We start from the raw sequence: 25,315 nt of genomic DNA, 5'->3' as shown, positions 1-25,315 counted from the left end.
TTTCAGCCTACTTCAGCATTTTTTCTGGATTGAAAGTACAGCCCAGACTGCCCCTCCAAAGGGGCTTAAGGGAGGGCAGCATGACTAAGGAGGGATGTGTTGTGAATGTCTTTCGAGTGGGTGCTGATGTGGAGCTCCCTCTGGTGGCCAGGAATGGTAATGGAGCTGGGTCTGAATCTGTGACTCAAACAGGTGTTGGAATTAATTCAGAATCCAGAAAGTCTTATTACAGACCAACCTGGTGTATTTAAGAGAGCAGTTTCTGCTTGGCTGGTGACGGTGATAAATGTTTGCTTTTGCCTCTGAAGATGGTTTGAAGTTTGTCCTTCAGTTTCCTTTATTTATCCTGTGCCAGAATTCACTCCAGATAAGTCTGCAGGTTTTCTTTTCCTAATTGCTGGTTTTGCACCTACGGGTGTTTGTGTTTTTGTTTCCATTTTGTTCTGTTCTTGTTTTCTTGTATGTAAGGATCTGGCTGTCTGCTATTTTTGAGAGGGCAGTTCCTTCAGCAAGAACGGGAGTTTCTCCCTGGTCTGATTTTGATAATTTTCACTTTTGAATATTATTTGCTCTGTGATTTTGTTCCTTACCATTATACTTGCAGTTCTGTTTAAAGTGTCTGGCACAAGACTACCTGATATAGGGGGGGAAGACCGTGTGGTCTTAGGCCTTTTTTCTATCAGGAGTTTGGTATTATTTGCAGGGTTTTTTGCTGGCCGCAATCAGTTATCTTTCCTGTCCTGTTGTATCTAGTAAGTAGGGCCTCATCTTTGCTAATCTATATTTTCTATCTGTGTATTGTGTTTTCTTACATCACCGTCGTTACATGTTGGGGGCTTGCTATTCCTTTGGGGACTGCTCCGAAGCAAGTTAGGATTCCTCATTTCTATCTTTGAGGTGTAGCAAGTTTCTTCGGCAGTGATGAGGTGTCTAGGTGTGTTAGGAACATCCCACTGCTACTTCTAGTGTTGTCCGATAGATAGGGGATTATGGTCAGCTTAGTTTCCAACTACTCTTGTAGTTTTGTTTTTTCTTGATTAATGGGATTTTTTGTGATTGTCCATGGTTACCAGTTCATAACAGTATCACCGGCCACACACAAAAAAGGTACTCAAAAGAAGGACATTTTTTTTTTATTCTGTTTATTTTTCCTCTTATTCTTTTGGTTCCGTGTAAGATCTTTTGCTGGCATGGATATTAACCAGTTGTCTGATCGTGTTGAGCATCTTGCTTCTGAGGTTCATGGTATATTGGCTTATCTTAGACAGACTCCTGTGGTAAAACCTAAACTTCCCGTTCCTGAATTGTTCTGGGGGGAGATAGGTCTAAATTCCTGAACTTTAGAAACAATTGTAAATTATTTTTGCCTTAAGGCCGAAGTCCTCAGGCAGTCCCATGCAGCAGGTTAGGATTGTCATCGCCTTGTTGCGCGGTGATCCTCAGGACTGGGCCTTTTCCTTGGTTCCTGGTGATCCGATTCTTGCTGATGTGAATTCCTTTTTTCAGGGCCTGGGATTGTTGTATGACGAACCTAATGTTGTGGATCAAGTTGGGAAGGCCTTGTTGGCATTGGTCCAGGGTCAGGATTCTGCTGAAATTTTTTCCCAGAGATTCAGAAAGTGGGTGGTTATTACCAAATGGAATGATGATGTTCTTGCAGCAATTTTTCGGAAGGGTCTTGCGGATACTGTGAAAGGTGTTATGGTGGGATTTCCTATCCCTTCGGGTCTTGATGCCTCTATTATCTTAGCAATTCAGATTGATAGACGTTTACGCAAGTGTACCGCCCTGAGAGGGGCCCTGCCGCTTCCTCCGCTTGCTCGGGCCGAGCCGCTCGAGGTCCAGGCTCGGGTTCTCGGTGGCACGAGCGCCTCCGGACCGGGGGCCACGTCGCTCTTGTTAAGGGAAGGCAGTGGAGGGGGGGTGGTAGTTGTGTAACGGGTCGTGACGCCATCCACGGGTCGTGGTGACAGGGGATGCACCACCGCTGCGGCTGAAGCAATGGCGGGCTCGCCCGGGATCGGTGTAGCGGCCGCAGCTGAGATGTTAGCCCCTCCGTGGGTAGGGGCGGTGTGTCCCGGGGCCCGGTGGGGGAACTGTAAGGGCTGATGTTGTCACCGAGGTGCAGGGCGCTGTGCCGCGGTGTAGCGTCATGCCCGGGTGGCACTGGTGTACTCACGATTGATTCACACTCAGAGTCACTGGTAAACCAAAGTTCGGAAGTGGTCGGTCCCCGCGGCAGGCTGCTGATGTCCTCTGTGGGGTTGATGGTGGCCCCTTTTCACGTGCACCCCTGGATGTTTGTGTTTTGGCCCCCCCTGCCTAAGCAGTGGTAGCCTGCTACCCGGCGTTGAGCTGCTGGAGGAGCCCTCGGTTGCCCGCAGGTGCTGGCCCGTAAGGTGTTTGGCCCTTGGCGGTGGCGCTCACCCGGTCTCGGTGGGCTTTTGCCTTCTTTCGGGACTTTGGGTGTGGATGAACCTGTGAGGTCCGGCCAGCAATCAGTCAATTTGCCTATACTCAGTGGCTTCTGAGCTAGGACAGGGTCTGAGTACCCTTCTGTTGGTGCTCCGGTACACGGTTGACTCCCCGGCTCGGGACCGGCGGGCTCCAACCCAGGCCTGGTCCGTACTGTTCCGCCGGTTGCTGTACCGGTACTCCTGCAGACGGCCACCACCGTCTGCCTGCCTGACATTCTCTAAGGGGCCCAGGCTCCTACCCGGGTCCCTGACAGCTGCTCCTCTACCACTCACTGTCAACTCCAAAACTTATCTACCAACTCTCTTCTAACTTCCTGTCCCCAGGACAGTAGTCTCCTCGGTGGGCGTGCCTTTCCACCTGACTCCGCCCACCTGGTGTGCTCCACTCGCCCTGAGGGAGGCATCAGGTCTCCCTTTCGGGTGACATGTGTGTCACCTCACAGGGGATGGGGGTATGTGTGTATGTGGTAGATGTTATTACCTGTGACCCCTGGGGTCCAGGGCGTCACACAAGCGCAAAACGATACGTGCAGATGTATTGCTTGCGGAACAGTCTTCGGAGACTATGCAGTGTGATAGGGTTTTCTCTAATGCTGAACGGCAGGGTTTTAGACGGAGAAACAAGTTGTGTTTCTATTGTGGAGACGCTTCTCACACTATATCTGTCTGTCCTAAATGAAAAATAGATTTGCTCGTTCATTTACTGTGGGTACAATGCAAATTAAAATTCTTTTGTCAGTCTCTTTAATTTGCTCGTTATCCTCATTTTCTGCTATGGCTTTTCTTGATTCAGGGGCCGCCCTGAACTTATTGGATTTCGGGTTTGCTAAAAGTTGTGGCTTTCCCATGGTACCTTTGCTAACTTTTAAGGGTACTTTACACACTGCGATATCGGTACCGATATCGCTAGCGAGCGTACCCGCCCCCGTCAGTTATACGACACTGGCAAATCGCTGCCCGTGGCGCACAACATCGCTACCACCCATCACACGGACTTACCTTCCCTGCGACGTCGTTCTGGCCAGCGATCCGCTTCCTTTCTAAGGGGGCGGTTCATGCGGCATCACAGCGACGTCACACGGTAGCCGTCCAATAGCAGAGGAGGGGCGGAGATGAGCGGCCGGAACATGCTGCCCACCTCCTTCCTTCCTCATTGCCAGTGGACGCAGGTAAGGAGATGTTTGTCGTTCCTGCGGTGTCACACATTGCGATGTGTGCTGCTGCAGGAACGACGAATAACATCATACCTGCAGCAGCAACAATATTAAGGAAATGAACGACGTGTCAACGAGCAACGATTTTTCACATTTTTGCGCTCGTTGATCGTCGCTCATTGGCGTCACATGCTGCGATGTCGCTAACGGCGCCGGATGTTCATCACTAACAACGTGACCCCGCCGATATATCGTTAGCGATGTCATAGTGTGTAAAGCACCCTTTATTCCTTTAAGGAGCATTGATGCTACTCCCTTAGATGAGAATAAACCCCAATTTTGGACCCAGGTGACTATGAAAGTTGCACCAGCTCATCAGGAGAATTGTACATTTTTGGTACTACTCAACTTGCATGATATTTTGTTACTGGGATTCCCTTTGCTGCAGACCCATAATCCAGTTCTAGATTGGAGATCGTTGTCTGTGGTTAGTTGGGGTTGTCAATGTGTGCATAATGACCTTTGTGTTGTCTATTTCTGCTCAGACACATGATGTACCTGAATATTTATCGGACTTCCTTGATGTGTTTAATGAGACTGGATCTGATTGCTTGCCTCCCCATAGGGAGTGTGATTGTGCCATTGAATTAGTGCCAGGTTTCAAATTTCTTAAGGGATGGATTTTCAATTTGTCGGTGCCCGAACATGATGGGTCATTGAGACCTTGTATTGACTATCACCTCCTTAATAAAATCACTGTTAAATATCAGTATCCTTTGCCCCTGATGTTAGATCTTTTTTCCAGAGTTAAGGGGGCTAAATGGTTTACTAAACTTGATCTTAAGGGGGTATACAATCTCATTCGAATTAAGGAGGGTGATGAATGGAAGACGGCTTTAAATACCCCTGAGGGGCATTTTGCGTACCTAGTGATGCCTTTTGGGCTCACTAATGCATGTCTTCCAGTCATTCATGAATGATATTTTACGGGAAATAATTGGTAAATTTCTGATCATCTATTTGGATGATATTTTGATTTTTTCTGGTGATTGGGACGCCCATGTTGAGCAAGCTTGGACTTTTTTTCAGGTACTTAAGAACGATGTATTGTATGTTAAGGGGTCAAAATGTCTCTTTGGCGTACAAAAAAAATCCTTTTTGGGGTTTATTTTGTCCCCATCTTCTACTGAAATGGATCCGGTCAAGGTTCAGGCCATTCATGACTGGGTTCAGCCAACCTCTTTGAAATCCCTTCAAAAAATTTTGGGATTTGCCAATTTCTACAGTAAATTTATAGGCAATTTCTCTAGTATTGTTAAAGGGGGGGTTCACCCATTTTTTTTTATTTTCCCAATGAGTGTCACTTACCATTATATGCATCTTCTCCATTGGCTTGTATTTCCAGTTCTGGCACTGAGCGGCGCTATCCTGCACGCTCAGTGCCTGTCACATGACCCCCTGGAGCTGTGGCCGCCAGTATCCCCTGACGTCCCGGCATTTCCGGGCTCTCAAACTTGACGCTTACGTCAGAGGATGCCGGTGCCACTCACACTGATTGACTGGGCTGTGGGCGGTGACTACTGCACGTCACAGCCCAGCATCGAGGGGAGGATCCGGAGGACGCCAGTGTGGAGCGGTGAAGGCAGAGCGCGCCGCTTACCATCGGTCAGCTGTGGGAGGTACGGGCTCCAGTGTGGAGTACAGGGGGGTTTCCTCCGCTGAAATCCCGCCTGTCACGCAAGTATGTGATCACACTTTCCACCCGCCCGCTGTGCTCAGCTGTCAGGAGAGCGGGCGGTGTCGGCAGTGTGATCATATAATCCTACCAGCAGCACAGATGACCGGACACTGCATGGGACCAATCTGCTCCACTCTGTCACCTGCACAACAAGTCCCAGAGTGGAGACAGTAAGTGACATGTAGCATCCGGTCACCTGCACAACAATTCCCAGAGTGGAGACAGTGACATGCTCAGCTCTGACACATAGTGTGCTATATGTCACTAACTGTCTCCACTCTGGGACTTCTTGTGCAGGTGACCGGATGATACATGTCACTAACTGTCTCCACTCTGGGACTTGTTGTGCAGGTGACCGGATGATACATGTCACTAACTTGCTCCACTCTGTGACTTCTGCTGCATAGTACCAACTGTATACACCATGATTACCATGATTAGGCAGTGCACACAGGAAGAAGGGGAGGGAACTGTTGTGGTGGATATCTGAGGGCAGGGAACAGTTTGGGTGGAGCTCAGAGTGGGTGTGAGATAGATTGCTAGTTACTGCAAAGGATTATGGAACTTGTAGTAACTGAACCCAGGAAGTCAAGAGAGCGATTAACTCCATCAGAGCTGGAGCCAGAAATGAAGATGTTATGCTAGAGCATGATAAAAGGTAATATTGGTAAAATAACGTGATAGATGATAGATGTGTGGAGAGTCACATAATAGCAAGATTTATCAGAAAAAAAAAAAACAGTTTTGGTAACTGAACAACTTCTTTAAGCCTTTGACTGACTTGACCAAAAAGGGAGGTGATGTGGAGAATTGAACCCCAGAGGCAATTATGGCCTTTCAGGAGCTTAAAGGGAACCTGTCATCAGAAATTTTGCACTAAACCTAAAAGATTTCCCCTCTGCAGCTCCTGGGCTGCATTCTAGCAAGGTTCCTGTTGTTCTTGTGCCCCCTTTCTGACCAAAATAAAGACTTTTATAGACTTTATATATATCTAGAGTATCAAGTAGAGAAAGTTTTGGATTCTTGTATTAATAGACGAAAGCTTAAGTACCTTGTTAAGTGGAAGGGTTATGGTCAGGAAGATAATTCTTGGGTTTTTGCCTCTGACATTCACACTGATAGCTTGGTTTGTGCCTTTCATCATGCCCATCCTGATAGACCCGGTGGCTCTGGTGAGGGTTTGGTGACCCTTCCTCAAGGGAGGGTACTGTTGTGATTGTCATTCGAATGGGTGCTGGTGTGGAGCTCCCTCTGGTGGTCAGGAATGTAAACAAAGCTGAGTCTGAATCTGTGACTCAAACAGGTGTTGGAATTAATTTGGAATCCAGGAAGTCCTATTGCAGACCAGCCTGGTGTATTTAAGAGAGCAGTTTCCGCTTGGCTGGTGGCGGTGATAAATGTTTGGTTCTGCCTCTGAAGATGGTTTAGAGTTTGTCCTTCAGTTTCCTTTATTTATCCTGTGCCAGAATTCACTCCAGATAAGTCTGCAGGTTTTCTATTCCTAATTGCTGGTTTTGCACGTACGGGTGTTTATGTTTTTGTTTCCATTTGTTCTGTGTTTGTTTTCTTGTATGTGAGGATCTGGCTCTCTGCTATTTTTGAGAGGGCAGTTCCTTCAGCAAGAACGGGAGTTTCTCCCTGTTCTGATTTTGATTATTTTCACTTTTGAATATTATTTGTTCTGTGATTTTGTTCTTTCCCATTATATCTGCAGTTCTGTTTAAAGTGTCTGGCACAAAAGTACCTGATATAGTGGGGGAAGACCGTGTGTTCTTAGGCCTTTTTTTTTATCAGGAGTTTGATATTTTTTGCAGGGTTTTTTGCTGAGTTATCTTTTCTGTCCTGTTGTATCTAGTAAGTCGGGCCTCACCTTTGCTAATCTATATTTTCTATCTATGTATTGTTTTTTCTTACATCACCGTCGTTACATGTTGGGGGCTTGCTATTCCTTTGGGGACTGCTCCGAGGCAAGTTAGGATTCTTCATTTCTATCTTTGAAGTGTAGAAAGTTACTCCGGCAATGATGAGGTGTCTAGGTGTGTTAGGAACATCCCACTGCTACTTCTAGTGTTGTCCGATACATAGGGGATTACGGTCAGCTTAGTTTCCAACCACTCTTGTGGTTTTTGTTTTTTCCTGATTAATGGGATTTTTTGTGATCGGCCACGGTTACCAGTTCATAACAGAATGCCTGTGGGTATAGCGAGGGGTTAAGTTGAGAATGCACTTTGTGTGGAAAATTGGAGGGTGGGGTTATAAGGGCTGCTGGTTTGTGGGGCCCTGTGATTGGTCAGGGGGAGGGCAGTTATAGGGTAGTATATATGGCAGGTCTTTGGGGTGGGAGTGGTCATTCAGTTTCTTGCAGACATCCGGAATCATCCTGCCCAAATGCCCTATTTTTGGGACTTTGGAGATAGACATGTAGAGATGAAGAGGCGTGTACTGTGTCGCAGCAGTAGGGAGAAAGGAGGGGAGTATTAAAAGTTTGTGGATTGCACAAAAGAGCGAGGGAGGAACCCAGTGCAGGAATGGATTACCCCTAATGGTGCAATGGTATGGTTGGTTTATGTAGGTCTCTGCTTGGCTGGGTCTCCGCTGGACATTGGTTGGGCAACAATCCGCCAGATGTCCTCGAGCCAGTGTGGTGCAGCTGAGAGCAGGTTGTGTAGCTTGTTTTGCAATCATTTACAATGGGAACCTTCACTTACCCCCCTCCTTTTCTAGTGGTTATGTTATTATTGGGTTATTACGATATTGATGTATGAAAATGTTATTGATTGTTGTTAATTGATTAATCAGGGCTGCTGTGGCCATTTACATCCAAAGTCACACAGTCTTTGCGCCTTAATTTTAGGTAAAGAAGTCAGGAAAGGGGGTTTCGGGTTGTGGTCAATATGGTAAAGTAAGGCCCTCAGTCAGACTTTCCTGAGTCAAGCAATGAGAAAGTACATAAACGTTACGTGTGAACATAGCCTAAAGGATGGAGGTGGTGTTTTATTTCTCTTTTTTTATTTTGCCTTATATACAAGTCATTTTATAGGAAATAATATTTTTAACTTTTTTCCTGTAAAATCCATTTTATATTGAAATTTTGTATATTTTATTGTCAGCCTGTATAAGTGGTGTAATATTCTGACAACATTGTTCCCAGCAGCAACCCGGGAGTCAGTAATGCGTCCAGGCACTGGCGGACACAGACAAAAGAAGGTCCAATTTTAATAACACTATAAGGGCCCTTTACAGCTCAAGAGCTCATCAAAATACACATTCCCACCTGTTTTGGAGGTAAAAATGGGCTCCTAACCTCTTGGGTTTCTGTGCGGCCAAACAGATTGCACCAATAATATATCCGCTACAGCATCCAGGCATCTTCCATATGCTGTTCCCATTCCATTTGAGCACTGTTTCCATCCATTTTTGCAATTTTTTTCCAGCCCCCCTGGGAGGATCGTCTGGAAAAATGCTCCCGCTTCCCATTGAAATCTATTATACTTGTTACTCGAATCGAGCCCATCTGAGAGTGCAGCCTGCTCGATTCAAGTATCGAGCATGTGAGCATTTAAGTCCTTGCCGATGTATTTTCATGAGAAAGAAAAACATTTGTTGACTCATGAATTCATCTGTTCTACTTACAAACGTGATATCCTTTAGATCAATCTTTTGAAAGGTCAATAACGGAATGTTTTTTCTCTGTCTTGCTGGTGACATACGTTGCTGTTCGGAACTGTCACGTAGAATTAGAAGGTTTGATTTCTCTGGAAAATAAATGTAATATATTAGTTCTGCTATTTTGTTTATTACACAGGTCTACAAAAAAAATAGTTTTTGTAATCATCGCAGGTGACTTTGTTCTTTTCTAAATCATCTTTTTGTCCTGATTTCAAAAATGTATATAGTTTTTCTGTAACATGTATTTCCATGGAGCAGCATCATTATTATAAGGTATAGGAAATATACTGGCGACATTAAGAAAACAGTAAACTACACATCAGAAAAACAAGCTTCACCTTACAAAACAGATTTTATTGGACCAAAATAATTTCACATGCAAAAGAGAAACCAAAATATGAGCAGGAATTAAAAGTGCTTGACATTAGACTGTCATTGATACGATTTTTCAGGGTTTTAACTATATAACATCCAACAGTAATATGCCATCATTGAGTCATTCCAAAAACCCTGGTAGCGGTGTTCAATTACTTTAATGTCCTGGTGAAACCGCTCGCCTTGTTCATCACTTACATCCCTGAGATTTTGAGGGAAGAAATCTAAATGTGAATGCAAAAACTGCATTTTCAGAGACATCCGACACCCAAGACACTGGTATGCATTTAGCAGTTCCTCAACGCCTTCAACATATTCTGGAGATTTAATTTTTCCTAAGAAGCTTTCACAGATCCACTTGAAGCTTTTCCAAGATCTCAATTTCTTATCATTTAGAGTTCCTTCAAACACATCATCCCTCTTAAGCTCTCTGATCTGAGGACCAACAAATACCCCTTCCTTCAGTTTTGCTGGTGACATGCTAGAGAATTTTCTGTGAAATGTACTGGAACCCTTGTGAATTTGTCTTTGCCTTGGCTTTCACAAAGTGTTTAATCAATCCTAACTTTATATGTAGTAGAGGAAGAAAGATTTTTGTTGGCGCAACTAAAGGATTATGTTGAACATTGTCTCTACCTGGAGCATAGATGTTTCTCCGTCCCCAATCACAACAAACATAATGCTCTACTGTATTTCTACTGTCCCATAAACACAAGAAGCAACAATACTTTGTGAAACCTCTTTGCATTGCCAGTAGCAGACCAATCACTTTCAAATCTCCACAGATATTCCACTGATGATGCCTATATTGTATAGAATCCAAAACAACTGACAGATTTTCATAACTTTCCTTTAGACGACATGAGTGAGCAATAGGGATTGATGGTTTGATATTTCCATTGGGAAGCAACACTGCTTTCAAACTTCTCTGGGATGAGTCAATAAACAATCGCCGATCTGCATAAAAAATACTCTTGATTCAGTTCTTCAAAGAGGCCATTCACATTGTTACAGTACACCATTGTTTTATCAACTGTGAAACATTGTGTTTAAAGTGTTACTTCTGTTTCTGTAATAACACACTTTGTCATCATCAAGAAGAAGATTCTTCTGTTTCAACCTAGATGCAAGAAGTTCAGCTTTATCTTTTGACAATGAAAGGTCTGTGATGAGATCATCTAATTAATGTTAAGTAAAGCATTCTGGCTGCTCGGCGGCTCTATCAGGTACACACTCATCTTGACTTGAGGTCTCCATGTCTTCACCAGTAGCGTCAGCTCCATAGTCTTCATATTCTACTTCATTTTCATCCAATTGAGACAACGGTGGTACGGAACTATCAAGGTACCAACATGTGGAGCTGGTCTAATCGCAGATTCAAGTTCAGGGTAATTATTCTTATGTTTGTTCTTTGTAGAAAAGCCCTTCAGTTTGACAAAACAAAAGTAGCAGTCATCACTATGATTTTTGGTTTCTCTTCAAATCATGGGAACAGCAAATGGCATAGCCACTTTCCTCATACTTAACCAGTCAGACCTTTTAAAAAACTTTAGCATATCACATAACGGGCTCAGCATACAATGATAATGGAGAAATAATGTAATAAAAAATACTGCTATCTCAGAAACTTTATGTGATAGAGCAAAACTAAGCATATTTTTGGAATCAGCACATCAAACTCCATAAAACAGACTTATTACCTTTGCTGATGATTTTTTGTGTTGAACAGTGTTATTTATCACAAAATACTCAAGTAGATTTCTATAAATTGTTGGATGGATGGATTGTTGGATGAATACAGTATAATATTCTCCCTACATCCTCAAAGAGATCTACTAGTTATAAAATAAATTAAATACCATCCTACAGTAGTTTATTCAAAAAATCTGATTTTTAGGATAGTAAAAGATATTTTCATCTTATGCAGGTGTCACATGAGACGATCTATCGTGCGATGCATCGTCGGGGGTCACGGTTTTTGTGACGCACATCCGACATCGTTTGCGACGTCATCCCGTGTGACACCTACGAGCGACGCAAAACATTTGCAAATCGTGTGCAAATCGTTTATCTGTCACATGTCGCTCATTTTTAAAAAATAGTTTATTTTTCTTTGCGCTGGTTGTTCATCGTACCCGGGGTAGCACACATCGCTCCGTGTGACACCCCGGGAACGACGAACACAGCTTACCTGTGTTCCGCGGCACCCGCTGGCTATGCGGAAGGAAGGAGGTGGGTGGGATGTTTACGTCCCGCTCATCTCCGCCCCTCCGCTTTTATTGGCCGGCCGCTGTGTGACGTCGCTGTGACGCCGAACGTCCCTCCCCCTTCAGGAAGAGGATGTTCACCGCCCACAGCGAGGTCGCTCCGCAGGTAAGTACGTGTGACGGCGGTTTAACGACTTTGTGTGATACGGGCAGCGATTTGCCCATGACACACAAATGACGGGGGCGGGTACGATCGCTCGTGCGATCGCACAATAGATCGTACCATGTGATGCCCGCATTACTCTAAATCAACCAGGAATAACTTGGGTTCTCTATTTTCTACTTTCAGATACCTTTGGCCCTTGGAGGGCAGGAAGATGTAAGACATGTGGAGACACCACCAAGACGGAGATTATTATACTGGTAATACTCCAAAAGAGTCCGCAAACTGGAGAAGTAGCGAGAGACACCCGCCAAACAAAAAGTGTCATTTTTACACTGGATGGAACATCCTTGAAAATCCGTACCCAAAGAACTCTGTAAAGATAGATGCGATAAAATTGGTTATAAATCAATTTATATGTGTTAATAGCTTAAGAAAAGAAAACAGAACCAAAGAAAAGCTAGATATCAAAATGAAAAGTAAAGTAAGAATTAGTGTTGAAACAGATTGAAAACCTCTGAGGTATGATATATGAATAGGAGTATGTCTATTAATTTAAATGGTATCCAGCTAGTTTTGAATAACAAAGTAGTTTATATACTGTAATTTTGCAATGCATGAGTGTTGAATTTTTCAGTTTCAAGAAAGCAATGATGTACCTCTAAACATATAGTTAATAGAAACTTGTCATAGTCCTGTGGAGAGCTACGGAGTATATAACTTCCTCTAATGCTTCCATTTCGTTTCAGTTTGCTGATAGCAAACTCTGAGCTAGGAAAAAAAAGTTGTTTTTTATGGTAAATAGCAGAAATAATGTTCATAAAATACACAAATTAAGAAATGATAATGTAAGTTCAATAAGTATTTAATTTCAATAATTTTAGTACACTACATGCACCATATATGTCAACACAAATTTAATTAAATCAGCCCTGGGTAAAGTTTAGAAAGTGGACCAGGAATGCAAAATGTCTGGCAAAAGTGGTGTATTGCACCACGCAGCCATCTCTGTCTGGCACCTCAATTTCACTGATATCTTAATGCTCAGGTTGCGAAAAACCGACAGAAAAGAAAGCTGACAGCTCCTTGCTGCACTATTCTATACACCATTAAGACTGTCCGACTGAGTCTCTGGCCTGCAGGCAAGATGACATCACTGCACAGGGCAGAACAGCACATTGGTAATTCTATTTCTCTATTTTTAAATGACTCAGTACTTTGGGAAGCTGTGGGCCATCTTATTGTGTGTACAGTGAGTAGTGACTGGGCGGACATCATATTTGTGTGGGGGCCATCATAATAGGTGGGGGTTTCTGAGTCATCATACTTGTGTGTAGGCTGTGGTGGCCATCATACTGTATATAGGGCTATCATATGATACATGGGGTCTGTGTGTTCGATCACACTGTGTATGAGGGCTTTTGGGTCTATCATACTGTGTGTGTGTGCATGCACGTGGGTTGTGGGGTCAATAATACTGTCTGGGGAGTTGTAGGGGCCATCATATAGTGTTTTTGGGGATGGGAATGTGGACATGTTGTGTGTGAGGGACTGATGAGTACATAATACTGTATTTAGGGGTTGGGGAGTCCATCATACTGTACGGGAAGCTGTGTGGCCCATCATATTGTGTGCCTGTAATGTTCATTATACTTTGTGTGGGTGGCTTTGAGGTTACCATACTGTATAAGCGGCAGTGGGAGAATTAACTGTGTGTGAGAAGCTGTGGAATCCATCATATTGTGTGTTGGTGGCCATTGGTGGAATCATACTGTGTGTGGCAGGTAGAGAGGTCATCATACGTGTGTGTGTGTGTGTGTGTGTGTGTGTGTGTGTGGGCTGTGAGTCTTCCATCATACTGTATGCAGGGGTATCATACTGTGTGTGGGGAGTTGTTAGGGTAACATACTGTGTGGGGAAACAGTGAGGGCATTATATTGTGCGGAGTGCTTTAGGAGTATCATACTGTGTGGGAGGGGCTATGGATATTTTGTGTAGGTGACAAAGGTGGTATTATACTTTGTGTGGTGGGGATATCTTACTGGGTCCAAAATACTATATGTTGGTGGCTTTGGGAGTGTTATACTTTGCCTGTGTGACAGTAGGGGTATTATACTGTATGTGAGGGGACAGTGGGGTATCATAATGTGTGGGGTACTGTGGACCCATTATTCTGTGCGGTGGTACTTGGGCACATCATATTGTATGTGGATGACTGTGGGGATATTATAGTGTGTGTGAGGTGCAGCGAGGGTATCACTGTTGAGGAACATGGAAGCATCATACTGAGTGGGACATCGTAGAGGTATAATATTGTGTAAGGGTAACTGGGGCATTATACTGTGTGTGAAATTGTTGGGGAATCATAGCTTTTACTGATTATAATACATATTACATCGTAAAATGTATTAGCAATTGCAGCTAGTCAACATACTTAATTCAGCTCAATATTAAGTGATACAAAAAATATGGTATAAGAATACGCAGAATTAAATTAAATCAGTCTCTAATGGGGCCCCTTGGGAAAATTAATTGCAAATGCTTGAAATAAACCATAGACTTTCAAGTTTCTGCCTTATCTGTACTTTGCTGGAGACTGGCATTTTAACCTTACAACATAACAGTAAATATGACCTTTTATTTAAAAAAAAAAAAAAAGATGAATACCCATGATCGGGATTGCAAACGTGCATACACTCCCTAACAGAGGTTCTGTCGCTTATCCATGTTATGTATATAAAAGCTTATAACCTGACTTTAAATTCATCCATTGGTTTCATAAATTACTCTTTTGAAAGCTGAAACCCTCCCAAATTTAGTTTAGGTTATAAAAATAAAGTTGCTGCAAAGCTGAAATATTGATCATTTAATGAACACAGAAAGGTCAGATTTTGGCAAGACAAATGTTTTGTCGCCTTGTCATATAATGCACCCAATCCTAGTTTACATCCTCACCTGTGCTCACTAAATGATCGGTTAATTAGTGGGTGTGTATAAAAAGAAACCCAGCACCCCAGACCTTCACTTGAACTGCAACTTGACCTCTGACAACATGCCAAAAATCCACCCTGCTACCAAAGCCTTGATTATCAAGAGGGTGAAGACCAGATCCACTGCAGAGGTGGCTGGCACCTTTAATGTGTCTCAGCGTCAGGTACAAAGAATTAAAAAAAAGATTTGAAGAGACTGGAGATGTTTTTGACAAGCCCAGGTCCGGCAGACCCCGCAAGACAACTGCTCAAGAGGAACATTTGTTGGTTAGAAAATCCAAAGCCAGCCCCTCTTCCGCTGCAGCAGAGCTCCAAAAGGCCTGGTCACCTCAAGTCCCTGTGTCAACTAGAACAGTTTGTAGCATTCTGTCTCGAAATGGCCTCCATAGTCAAATCAGTGCCCAGAAGCCAGCACTAATCAAAAGGCAATTAAAAACCGTGTGGCATTTGCCAAGTCCCACAGCCTGCTAAACAGATGGACGCTGGAAAAGTGGCAGAAGGTGGATTTTTCTGATGAATCTTCAGTTGAATTACACCACAGCTGCCGCAAATACTGCAGGAGACCTACTGAAGCCCGTATAGATCCGAAATACACCCAGAAAACAGTTAAGTTTGGTGCTGTAAAGATCATGGTCTGGGGTTACATTTAGTATGGGGGTGTGCGAAACATTTGCAAGGTGGAAGGCAATATCAATAGCCTAAAATATCAAGAAGTATTAGCTACCTCTTACATTCCCAATCATAAAAGGGGTCAAATTCTGCAGCAGGATGGTGCTCTATCTCATACATCCATCTCTGCAACAATATTCCTCCTGGCAAAGAAGATCAAGGTGCTCAAGGACTGGCCAGCCCAGTCACCAGACATTAACATTATTGAGCATGTTTGGGGTAGGATGAAAGAGGAAGCTTGGAAGACAAAGCCAAAGAATCTAGATGAACTCTGGGAGGCATGTAAGACTGCATTCTTTGCTATTCCTGATGACTTCATCAATAAATTGTATGAATCATTGTTGAACCGCATGGATGCAGTCCTTCAAGTTCATGGAAGTCACACAAAATATTAAATATGGCTCTAATAGCACCACAACTTCATTCACCAATGTTATGCAACATATCTTTGTATTAGAAGTTAATTATTTGTTTGAATTTCACATTACTTTCTGTGGGCGAGAACTTTTGTCTTGCCTTAATCTGACCTTTCTGTGTTCATTAAATGATCAATATTTCAGCTCTGCAGCAACTTTATTTTCATAACCTAAACCAAAGTTGGGAGGGTTTCAGGGTTTCAGCTTTCAAAAGAGTAATTTATAAAACCAATGGATGAATTTTAAGTCAGGTTATTATAAGCTTTTATTTACATAACATGGATAAGCGACAAAACTTCTGTCAGGGAGTGTATTTTACTAATAATACTTCCTAAATGTCCAATTAACATTTAATAATGTCCCCTGAGTCCCCAATGTATAGCTCCCCTTTACACAGGATGAATCCCTTACTCCTCCCCTGTACATAGTATGATGGGCACAGAGATACCCTATACGCTGTGGAGTATGTTGGTGCTATAGAAATAAAACTTTATTATTATATTATTATTACATAGAATGGTGGGCTCATACCTCCCCTATACACATTATGATGGGCCCACAGCTCCTGAATATACAGTAAGATGGGCTCACAGCTCTACTTTACACAGTATGATAGGTCCACACCTCCCATATGCACAGTATGGTGGACCCACACTTCCCCTAAACAAAGTATAATGAGCACACTCTTCCCCAATATATTGTTTGGTGGACCCATTGCTCCCCTATACACAGTATGATATGCCCAAATCTTACCCAAATCAAAGTATAAAGGCCTCCACATTGTATAATAGCCTCAGATGCTGTGCTGTGAATGCGAATAAAGTTAACAGTGGCAGTATCTCTAAATGGGCCCCTCTGAGTGTGGGGCCTGCGGCGACTGCCCCCTTTGCCACCCTGGTAGCTATGATACTGCAAGATTGATGATGTCCCCTCATTACACGCTAATATCACTGCTGCATTGCAGAGCAGGTGAAGACTGTGCGAAAGTAAGCACTCCACTCGGCCAAAGATACAGGGGACTTCTATTGTAGACAAGAAGACAGGGGTTAGTGTTAAGGCACAGTATCAAGGGGGCAGTGTGCAGAGGGAGTAAAAGTGTGAGTGAAGGGGAAGCATGGGGGCGACAATGTGAGGGCATGGTACAGAGATTATGCAGTGTGGAGAAGTTTTGGCATAGAGGGACAGTGTGAGGTGGTGGCACAATATAGAAGGGCAGCATAGGGGACAGTATGGAGATAGATGTAGCATGAGAAGGAGAATTGTGAAAAATACACAGTGCAGACAGAGGGTAGGGTAGGTGTCGCGGGCGGGGAGGAGGGTGTCGGCACACCACGCTCACCTCTTCTGCTCGGGTCCGGCGGCTGCTGCTCAGTGGTGGCTCGAGCTGTGGGCCGGATACCGGGGGTTCTCGAGCGGCACTCCTCGCCCGTGAGTGAAAAGGGGAATTTGGTAAGGGAAATTGTTTATTGTCCGTGACGCCACCCACGGTTGTGGTGATTGAGTGTACACCACCGCTGCTCTATATGGGGATCCCGGGGATGGTGAGGCGGAGCAGCCAGTTGTTGTGTTGTCCCTCCGTGGGTAGGGGTTGGTGATCCCGGGGCCCAGTGGGGTGCAGGGGCGCAGGGGCAGCGCTGTGCCTTGCGGCACTGAGGTACTCACTCAGCCAGTAAACACGACACAGTTCTCGGTAAACAAACGGCTGGTTGGACGGGTCCCTCGGACGGTTCACGGTGCCTCGGTTCCCTGCAGTTAGCGGTGACGGTCTCTTCCCTGCACCTTTGAAATGTCTGTTTGGTAGCGATGGCTTCCCACCGGTTACCCGCTCCCCGACTACAATCTGAGCCGGAGGAGCTCCACGCTTTGCCCGCAGGCGCCGGCCCTGGGAAACTGGTGCCTTGGCGGTGGCGGTGTTTCCCCGTTGTGGTTGGACCTTTGCCGTCAATCAGGACTTGCTTGTTGGGGGATCTACGTCCCCTTCACTAACGGATTTGGCAATTTACAGCTACTCCAAGCCTTGCCGGGATCCGAAAAGCCCCTGCCTTGGTGCTGACTGCCCTTTGTATACTGCTCCAGACCCCTGGGTACACACAGCCTCCGTGGTCCTTCCAGCAACCTCCAGACAGTCCCACTGCAGACCTTCACCACCGTCTGCTGACCTTGCTGACTCCGTCTGGGCACACAGCCACAGACCAACTTCAGGCTTTCTGTCACTTTCACTGTTGTTTCACTTCACTCTAGCTCCCTCCTGAGCTACACTCTGTTCCACAAGCTCGTCTTTCTGCTCACAAGCCCTGCCTGGGCTAAACTGCCTGGTACTTCCTGCCTCCAGAGCTGTGAACTCCTTGGTGGGCGGACACCAACCGCCTGGCTCCACCCCCTGGTGTGAATCATCAGCCTCTGGAGGAAGGCAACAAGGATTTGTAGGTTAGCTGGTGTACCTGCAGGGAATGTGGGGTGTGTGTGTGTTGTTACCTGTGTCCCCTGGCTTGCCCAGGGCGACACATTCCCCCTTAGCAAAACGCAGACCGTCCTCGGGCTGCCCGTCCAACACCGGTTTTATTTTCCTTTTTTTCTGTAAATGTAAAAAGGTATAACATGATAAACGGTAAATTATGTACATTTTTAATAATAACTCTTCCCAAGACGGGAGGCACATTACTTTTAACGTTGCAAACGGTTTACGGTTACGGTTTCCGCTCTCTCCCACCCAAGCAACCTGGCCCTGATGCTGCCCCTAAAACCCAGGCAGCACCCCTTGACCCACAGTCCAGCACAAGTTACCCGAGCGGGATCTGTCCTTTCCCTCCAGAGGGTAGCCACCGGTTCCTTTGGTGGCTGGGCCTCAGCCTGCTCTGCTGAGGGCCCTCCCTCCAACCTGCCTCTCCGGAGGCGGCATTGCGGAAACGGTAACGGTAAACAACATATTTACAAGCCACTTAACGTTTGTGGTTGCCCTGCAAGTTCACGGGCTTGTCCATGAGCAGTTCCTCATGCAAAACTTTTTAACGGTCCCCACGGGGACAACGGTGCCGGCTCCAGCCGGTTGCAATCACAAAGCAAATCAGGTTACTTTCACGGTATCATCATTTTTCATCATCTTTCAAAACTTTTTAAACAACAGAACAACCACTCTTTACATTCACTGACCCCTTTTATTTACAGAACGGTCTCCCTGTACCTAAGTGGGGGTCTACCTAGGTTGGAACGGGTGGACCTTCGGGGCCCGGTGTCAGTGGTGCTAGACAGTGGGGTAGAGGAAACAATCGGTTCCTCCTCCCTGCTATAGTGTGGAGCAGGCGGAGGTGTAGGGCAGCTGGGTACAGGTTCATCCCTGGGCACTGGCACTGGTTCTGGCTCACGGTTAACCGCTTCCACTACTTCTTCATCCACGGGTTGTGGGAACAGTATCACTGGAAGAATCACCGCGCCGTTCTGTGTAGGCCAGTTTGCTGGGAAGTCACCCATTACAGTGTGGATTACCTCTGCTGCCTTCTCCGCTGGTGGAGGAACCGGTACTTCGGCCTCTGCCTTCAACGCTGGGGGGCACCTTTTTAGATGGTCCCGGGAAACTGTGGCCAGGGTGCCCCCTTGGTCACGACTGATCTGGTAGGCCTTCCCATCTTCCCATTCTGTGGGTTGTATGACGTAAGGGACTTGCTCCCACTGATCATCCAGCTTGTGGGCCTTCCTCTTCCGCTTCAGCACCACATCTCCTGGCTGGAAAGGACCTGCGGACGCCTTCTGATTGAACCGGTGCTCCTGCTGTTCTCGACTTCGACTGAGGTTTTTCTCCACATACTCCTGGATTTAACGGTATTGTGCTCTCCTCCGACTTTCCCACTCCGCCGTCGAAGGGAGTGCTTCTGGGGCCTCAAACCCCATCTCCAGATCCACCGGCAGGCGGCCAGGCCGAGCCCTCCTCAGATACGCTGGGGTGCACCTCGTCGAGCTAGAGGGGATATTATTGTACATGTCGACCAAGTCGGGTAACTTTTCCGGCCACAGGTTCCGTTCTTCCAGGGGTAGCGTCTTGAGAAGCCCCAGGACCAAGTGATTCATTTTCTCGCACATGCCGTTGGTTTGGGCGTGGTACGGAGTGGTCCGGATTTTCTTGCAGCCGTACAACTGGCAGAATTCGTGGAACACCTCTGCTTCAAAGGCCGGGCCTTGGTCGGTCAGCACCTTTTCGGGGTACCCATGGGGTCGGCAAAAATAAGCCTGGAACGCTCGAGCAGCAGTTCGACCAGTCAGGTCCTTAACGGGGACTACCACCATAAATCTTGAGTAGTGGTCTACAATGGTCAATGCGTAGGTGTACCCACTTCGGCTAGGGGTGAGCTTGACATGGTCTAGGGCGACCAGCTCCAGCGGCTGATGGGTGACTATTGGATGTAAGGGTGCCTTCTGGCTAGTCTCGTCCTTTCTCCTCAGCGTACAAGGACCGCATTCTCGGCACCAGGCTTCCACCGATTCACGCATCCCACTCCAATAGAACCGCTCCCTCAACAGCATCTCCAGCTTCTTCCACCCAAAGTGGCCAGCACCATCATGGTATGCCCGCAAGACAGTAGCGACGTCAGCTTGAGGAATGACCAACTGGCATATTTTCTCATGGGTCTTCGGGTTGATCAGCTCACGGTACAGCCTCCCTTGGTGTAGGTAAAGCCGTTTCCGTTCTTTCCACAAGCATTGGGCTTCGGCCGGAGCGGCAGGGTCTATTCCCGTAGCGCCTTGTTCCACCAGAGTCTTGACAAGGCGAACAGCCGGCGCTTGGTCCTGAGCTTCCTGCCACTCTTGACTGGGCCGTGGGTCCAGATCCACCCGTTGCTGATGTACCTGTACCCTCTCAGTAGACGGCTGGTGAAACGCAGGCAACTCGATCTCCTCGAGGTCGTCATCCTCGCACCCCTCTTCTGACAAATGGGGCATTCGGGAGAGTGCATCAGCATTTATGTTGACACGACCAGCTCGGTACTTTATGGTGAAATCATAGTTGGCTAGCCGGGCTACCCACCGCTGCTCCAGCGCGCCCAACTTGGCCATGTTCAGGTGAGTCAGCGGATTGTTGTCCGTAAACGCGGTGAATGTTGCTGCCGCCAAGTAGTGGCGGAACCGCTCCGTGATAGCCCACACCAACGCCAATAGCTCGAGCTTGAAGGAGCTATAGTTCTCAGGGTTCCTTTCGGTCGGCCGGAGTTTTCGGCTAGCGTAGGCAATCACCTTCTCCTTTCCATCCTGGACCTTTGATAGGACCGCTCCTAGCCCCACGTTACTGGCGTCCGTGTGGAGGATGAACAGGCGCCCATAATCAGGGTACGCCAGGACCTCTTCTCCGGTCAAGGCCGCCTTCAGCTGGCAAAAGGACTCCTCATGCTTGTCCTCCCACGACAGTGGGGCTCCAATGGGTCTGCCACCTTTGGTCTGTCCCACGAGGAGGTCTTGCATGGGGGCAGCCATCTTTGTGTACCCCTTTATAAAGCGCCGATAGTACCCCACCAGACCCAGAAACTGCCTTACTTCCCTCACTGTAGTTGGTCTTGGCCAGCTCTGGATGGCAGTAATCTTCTCAGGGTCGGGGGCGACACCATCCGCACTCACCACATGCACTAGATACTGCACCCTGGGTTTCAGCAGGTGGCATTTAGAGGGCTTCAATTTCATCCCGTACTTGGCAAGGGACGCGAACACTTCGGCCAGGTGCTCCAGATGGGCCTCATACGTCTGGGAATAAACAATCACATCATCCAAGTACAACAGGACGGTCTCGAAGTTTAAATGTCCCAGACAGCACTCCATCAGCCGTTGGAAGGTTCCGGGGGCGTTGCACAGCCCAAACGGCATGCTATTGAATTCGCAGAGCCCCATCGGGGTGGTGAAGGCGGTTTTCTCCCGGTCCTCTGGGGCCACGGCCACTTGCCAGTATCCGCTGGTGAGGTCAAGGGTCGAGAAGTAGTTTGCAGTTCTCAGTGCAGCCAAAGACTCTTCAATACGAGGTAATGGATAGGCATCTTTATGGGTTATCTGGTTGATCTTCCGGTAGTCCACACACATCCGCATGGTACCATCCTTCTTCTTGACCAATACCAACGGAGCGGCCCAGGGACTACAGCTGTCCCGAATAACCCCTGCCTCCTTCATATTCCTCAACATATCTTTGGCACACTGGTAATGTGCAGGGGGAATAGGTCTATACCTCTCTTTGATAGGGGGTGTTCACCGGTGGGAATGTGGTGTTGGACCCCCTTGATCTGCCCAAATTCTAGGGGGTGCTTACTGAAAACCTGTTCGTACTCCTGCACCACCCTGTATACCCCTGCCCTGTGATGTGTAGGGGTATCATCAGTGCCTACATGTAGCTGTTGATGCCACTCCTTTGTTTCCCCTTGGGGTGGGGAAGTGCTAGTGGTAGGTGGGAGTGTGGATGGACTGGCTTCATGGATAGTGTGAGGGTCCAGGGTAAGCAGCTTGGCAATGGTGGCATACCGGGGAAGCCTGACTTCTTCCTCTCCACAGTTCAGCACTCTCACAGGCACTCTCCCTTTCTTCACATCCACCACCCCTCGGGCGGCCATTACAGTGGGCCAGTGCTCGGAAGGCATGGTCTCCATCATCGCAGGGTAGTCACGCCCCTGAGGCCCTACTGCTGCCCTACACCAGATCATCATCTCACTCCTAGGGGGCACAGTCAATGGAGCAACATCCATCACTCTCACTCCACCAATCTCCCCTCCTGTTGAGCTTACATGCTGGCGGTACATCAGGGCTCGGATCTCACGCTGCACAGCTCTCTGTCAGCTCCCCGCCGCCGTGGCGGCCAGCTGTTGCAATAGGGTCAACACATCAGCCATGCAGTGTTCCATCACATTGGTTCCCAGCACTATTTTCGGGTTATGATCACTGGGCTCATTCATGATCACAATCATACCCTGGTGTTGCAGTTCAGCTTGCCCCACTGTCATAGCCACTTGTTTATACCCCACCTGGGTCAATGGAAGTCCATTAGTGGCAATCAACGTTATACTATTGTCTGGGGGCGCCAGCTCGTCTATGGCCCAATACCGCTGGTACAACGTGTACGGTATGGTAGTTACCTGTGATCCAGTGTCCAAGAGAGCCATCACTGGTATGCCGTCCACCGCCACGGGGATAATAGGGCGGGCCCCGATGTATCGGTCCCGCCAGTCCGTGGGGCCACGATGTTCTACTCCTGAGGATTGGCCCGGGGCCCCAGGGGTTGCTCGTTTAACGGGCACTGTCGGAAGTAATGACCCGGCTTACGGCACTTGTAGCAGATTGGGGGTCTGCTCCGCGGATTGTTAGCACTTCTCCGCTGCATCCAGGGAACATCCTCGGGACTGTCAGCAAGTTGTATCTGTGCTGGAGGCTGAGATCTGGTCAGAGGTTGGAGTGCAGCGAGGATCTTGGCAAGGTCTCCGTCCATGCGACGGACCTGGGCTGCCAGTTCTTCCACTGTGCTGCTCGGGGCTGCAGGTATTGGAGAGGTTGGTTTGGCTGAGGCCGCCACCACGGGAGCCGTCTCGACGGGCCACGGGGCGGGTTCCAGAACTTCGGCAGCTGGGGGCTGTAGTGCTTTAATGGCCCGCTCCTTTAACACAGCAAAGTCCACATCAGGGTGTTCCAGGGCCCACAGCCGGAGTTGTTTACGATCCTCAGGGGACCTCATCCCCTGCGCAAATTGCTCCACTAACATCTTGTTGCTATCCGCCTCATTAATAGGGTTCACCCGCTTCAGCGTGCGGAGGGCGGTCTGCAGACGTAGAGCATAGTCCCGAATACTATCCCCAGCTCGTTGCCGGCACTGGTAAAACTGCATCCTCAGCTCCGCTTCAGTCCGGGTCTCAAAGGCAGTCTGTAGCTTCTCAAAGATGGTGGCTACAGAGAGCCGGTCTCCCTCGGCCCAGGTCTCCGCTTCCTGCTCCGCCGCCCCGGTTAACTGGCCTAGCACTATCGCTGCACGTTGCTTATCAGTCAGGGGGTACAGCTCTAGCAACGGGTTAAGCTTTTTCCGGAAGGCCTGTAGGGCATCCGGTTTCCCGTCATACTGCGGTAGCCAGGCAGCTCCGGGCGCATAGGGCAAGGAGAACGGCATGACCTGAGCGAGCGCGGGGGCCTGCGGCACCTCCCGCCGGTACGGCCGGGACCTGGGCAGGCCCATTCCCATCCGTGGGTGCCGCTGCGGCTGCGACCACCGCTCCTCCAGCGGCTCCGTCGGGCGCAGACATCTTGTTTCCGTCCCCCTTAGCTCTTTCCGGCCCCTCCTCTCTCGGGGCGGGGTTTTGGCCTTCGCGCCTCTACTGCTCGAGAAGACGCTCGAGCGGGAACTTTTCGCGCCAAAGATGGCGGCTTCTGAAATTTTTCTGCCGGATACCTCCGGCGGTAACAAGGCGCACCTCTACCAGATGGCAGAGCGGTAAGATCCTGTTCGTGACGCCAAGTTGTTGCGGGCGGGGAGGAGGGTGTCGGCACACCACGCTCACCCCTTCTGCTCGGGTCCGGCGGCTGCTGCTCAGTGGTGGCTCGAGCTGTGGGCCGGATCCCGGGGGTTCTCGAGCGGCACTCCTCGCCCGTGAGTGAAAAGGGGAATTTGGTAAGGGAAATTATTATATTGTCCATGACGCCACCCACGGTTGTGGTGATTGAGTGTACACCACCGCTGCTCTATATGGGGATCCCGGGGATGGTGAGGCGGAGCAGCCAGTTGTTGTGTTGTCCCTCCGTGGGTAGGGGTTGGTGATCCCGGGGCCCAGTGGGGTGCAGGGGCGCAGGGGCAGCGCTGTGCCTTGAGGCACTGAGGTACTCACTCAGCCAGTAAACACGACACAGTTCTCGGTAAACAAACGGCTGGTTGGACGGGTCCCTCGGACGGTTCACGGTTCTGCGGTTCCCTGCAGTTAGCGGTGACGGTCTCTTCCCTGCACCTTTGAAATGTCTGTTTGGTAGCGATAGCTTCCCACCGGTTACCCGCTCCCCGACTACAATCTGAGCCGGAGGAGCTCCACGCTTTGCCCGCAGGCGCCGGCCCTGGGAAACTGGTGCCTTGGCGGTGGCGGTGTTTCCCCATTGTGGTTGGACCTTTGCCGTCAATCAGGACTTGCTTGTTGGGGGATCTACGTCCCCTTCACTAACGGATTTGGCAATTTACAGCGACTCCAAGCCTTGCCAGGATCCGAAAAGCCCCTGCCTTGGTGCTGACTGCCCTTTGTATACTGCTCCAGACCCCCGGGTACACACAGCCTCCGTGGTCCTTCCAGCAACCTCCAGACAGTCCCACTGCAGACCTTCACCACCGTCTGCTGACCTTGCTGACTCCGTCTGGGCACACAGCCACAGACCAACTTCAGGCTTTCTGTCACTTTCACTGTTGTTTCACTTCACTCTAGCTCCCTCCTGAGCTACACTCTGCTCCACAAGCTCGTCTTTCTGCTCACAAGCC

At 47.9% G+C, this 25,315-nt stretch overlaps 1 protein-coding gene across 1 annotated transcript in view; it reads right to left on the bottom strand.

The window, feature by feature from the left end:
* The window catches only part of JAK3 (Janus kinase 3), a 482,226-nt gene that overhangs the window by 305,625 nt on the left and 151,286 nt on the right, over positions 1–25,315 (bottom strand). The window contains exons 9-11 of the mRNA XM_075314904.1: positions 12,443–12,554; positions 11,974–12,157; positions 9,003–9,124 (exon numbers count right to left, since the gene is read on the bottom strand). Coding sequence (XP_075171019.1) covers positions 9,003–9,124; positions 11,974–12,157; positions 12,443–12,554 — 418 coding nt within the window. The remainder of the gene's footprint in view (positions 1–9,002; positions 9,125–11,973; positions 12,158–12,442; positions 12,555–25,315) is intronic.

This window comes from Anomaloglossus baeobatrachus, chromosome 1 (assembly GCF_048569485.1).
Source record: "Anomaloglossus baeobatrachus isolate aAnoBae1 chromosome 1, aAnoBae1.hap1, whole genome shotgun sequence".
NCBI classification, from domain to species: domain Eukaryota; kingdom Metazoa; phylum Chordata; class Amphibia; order Anura; family Aromobatidae; genus Anomaloglossus; species Anomaloglossus baeobatrachus.
This window is presented reverse-complemented; position numbering and strand designations above follow the sequence as displayed.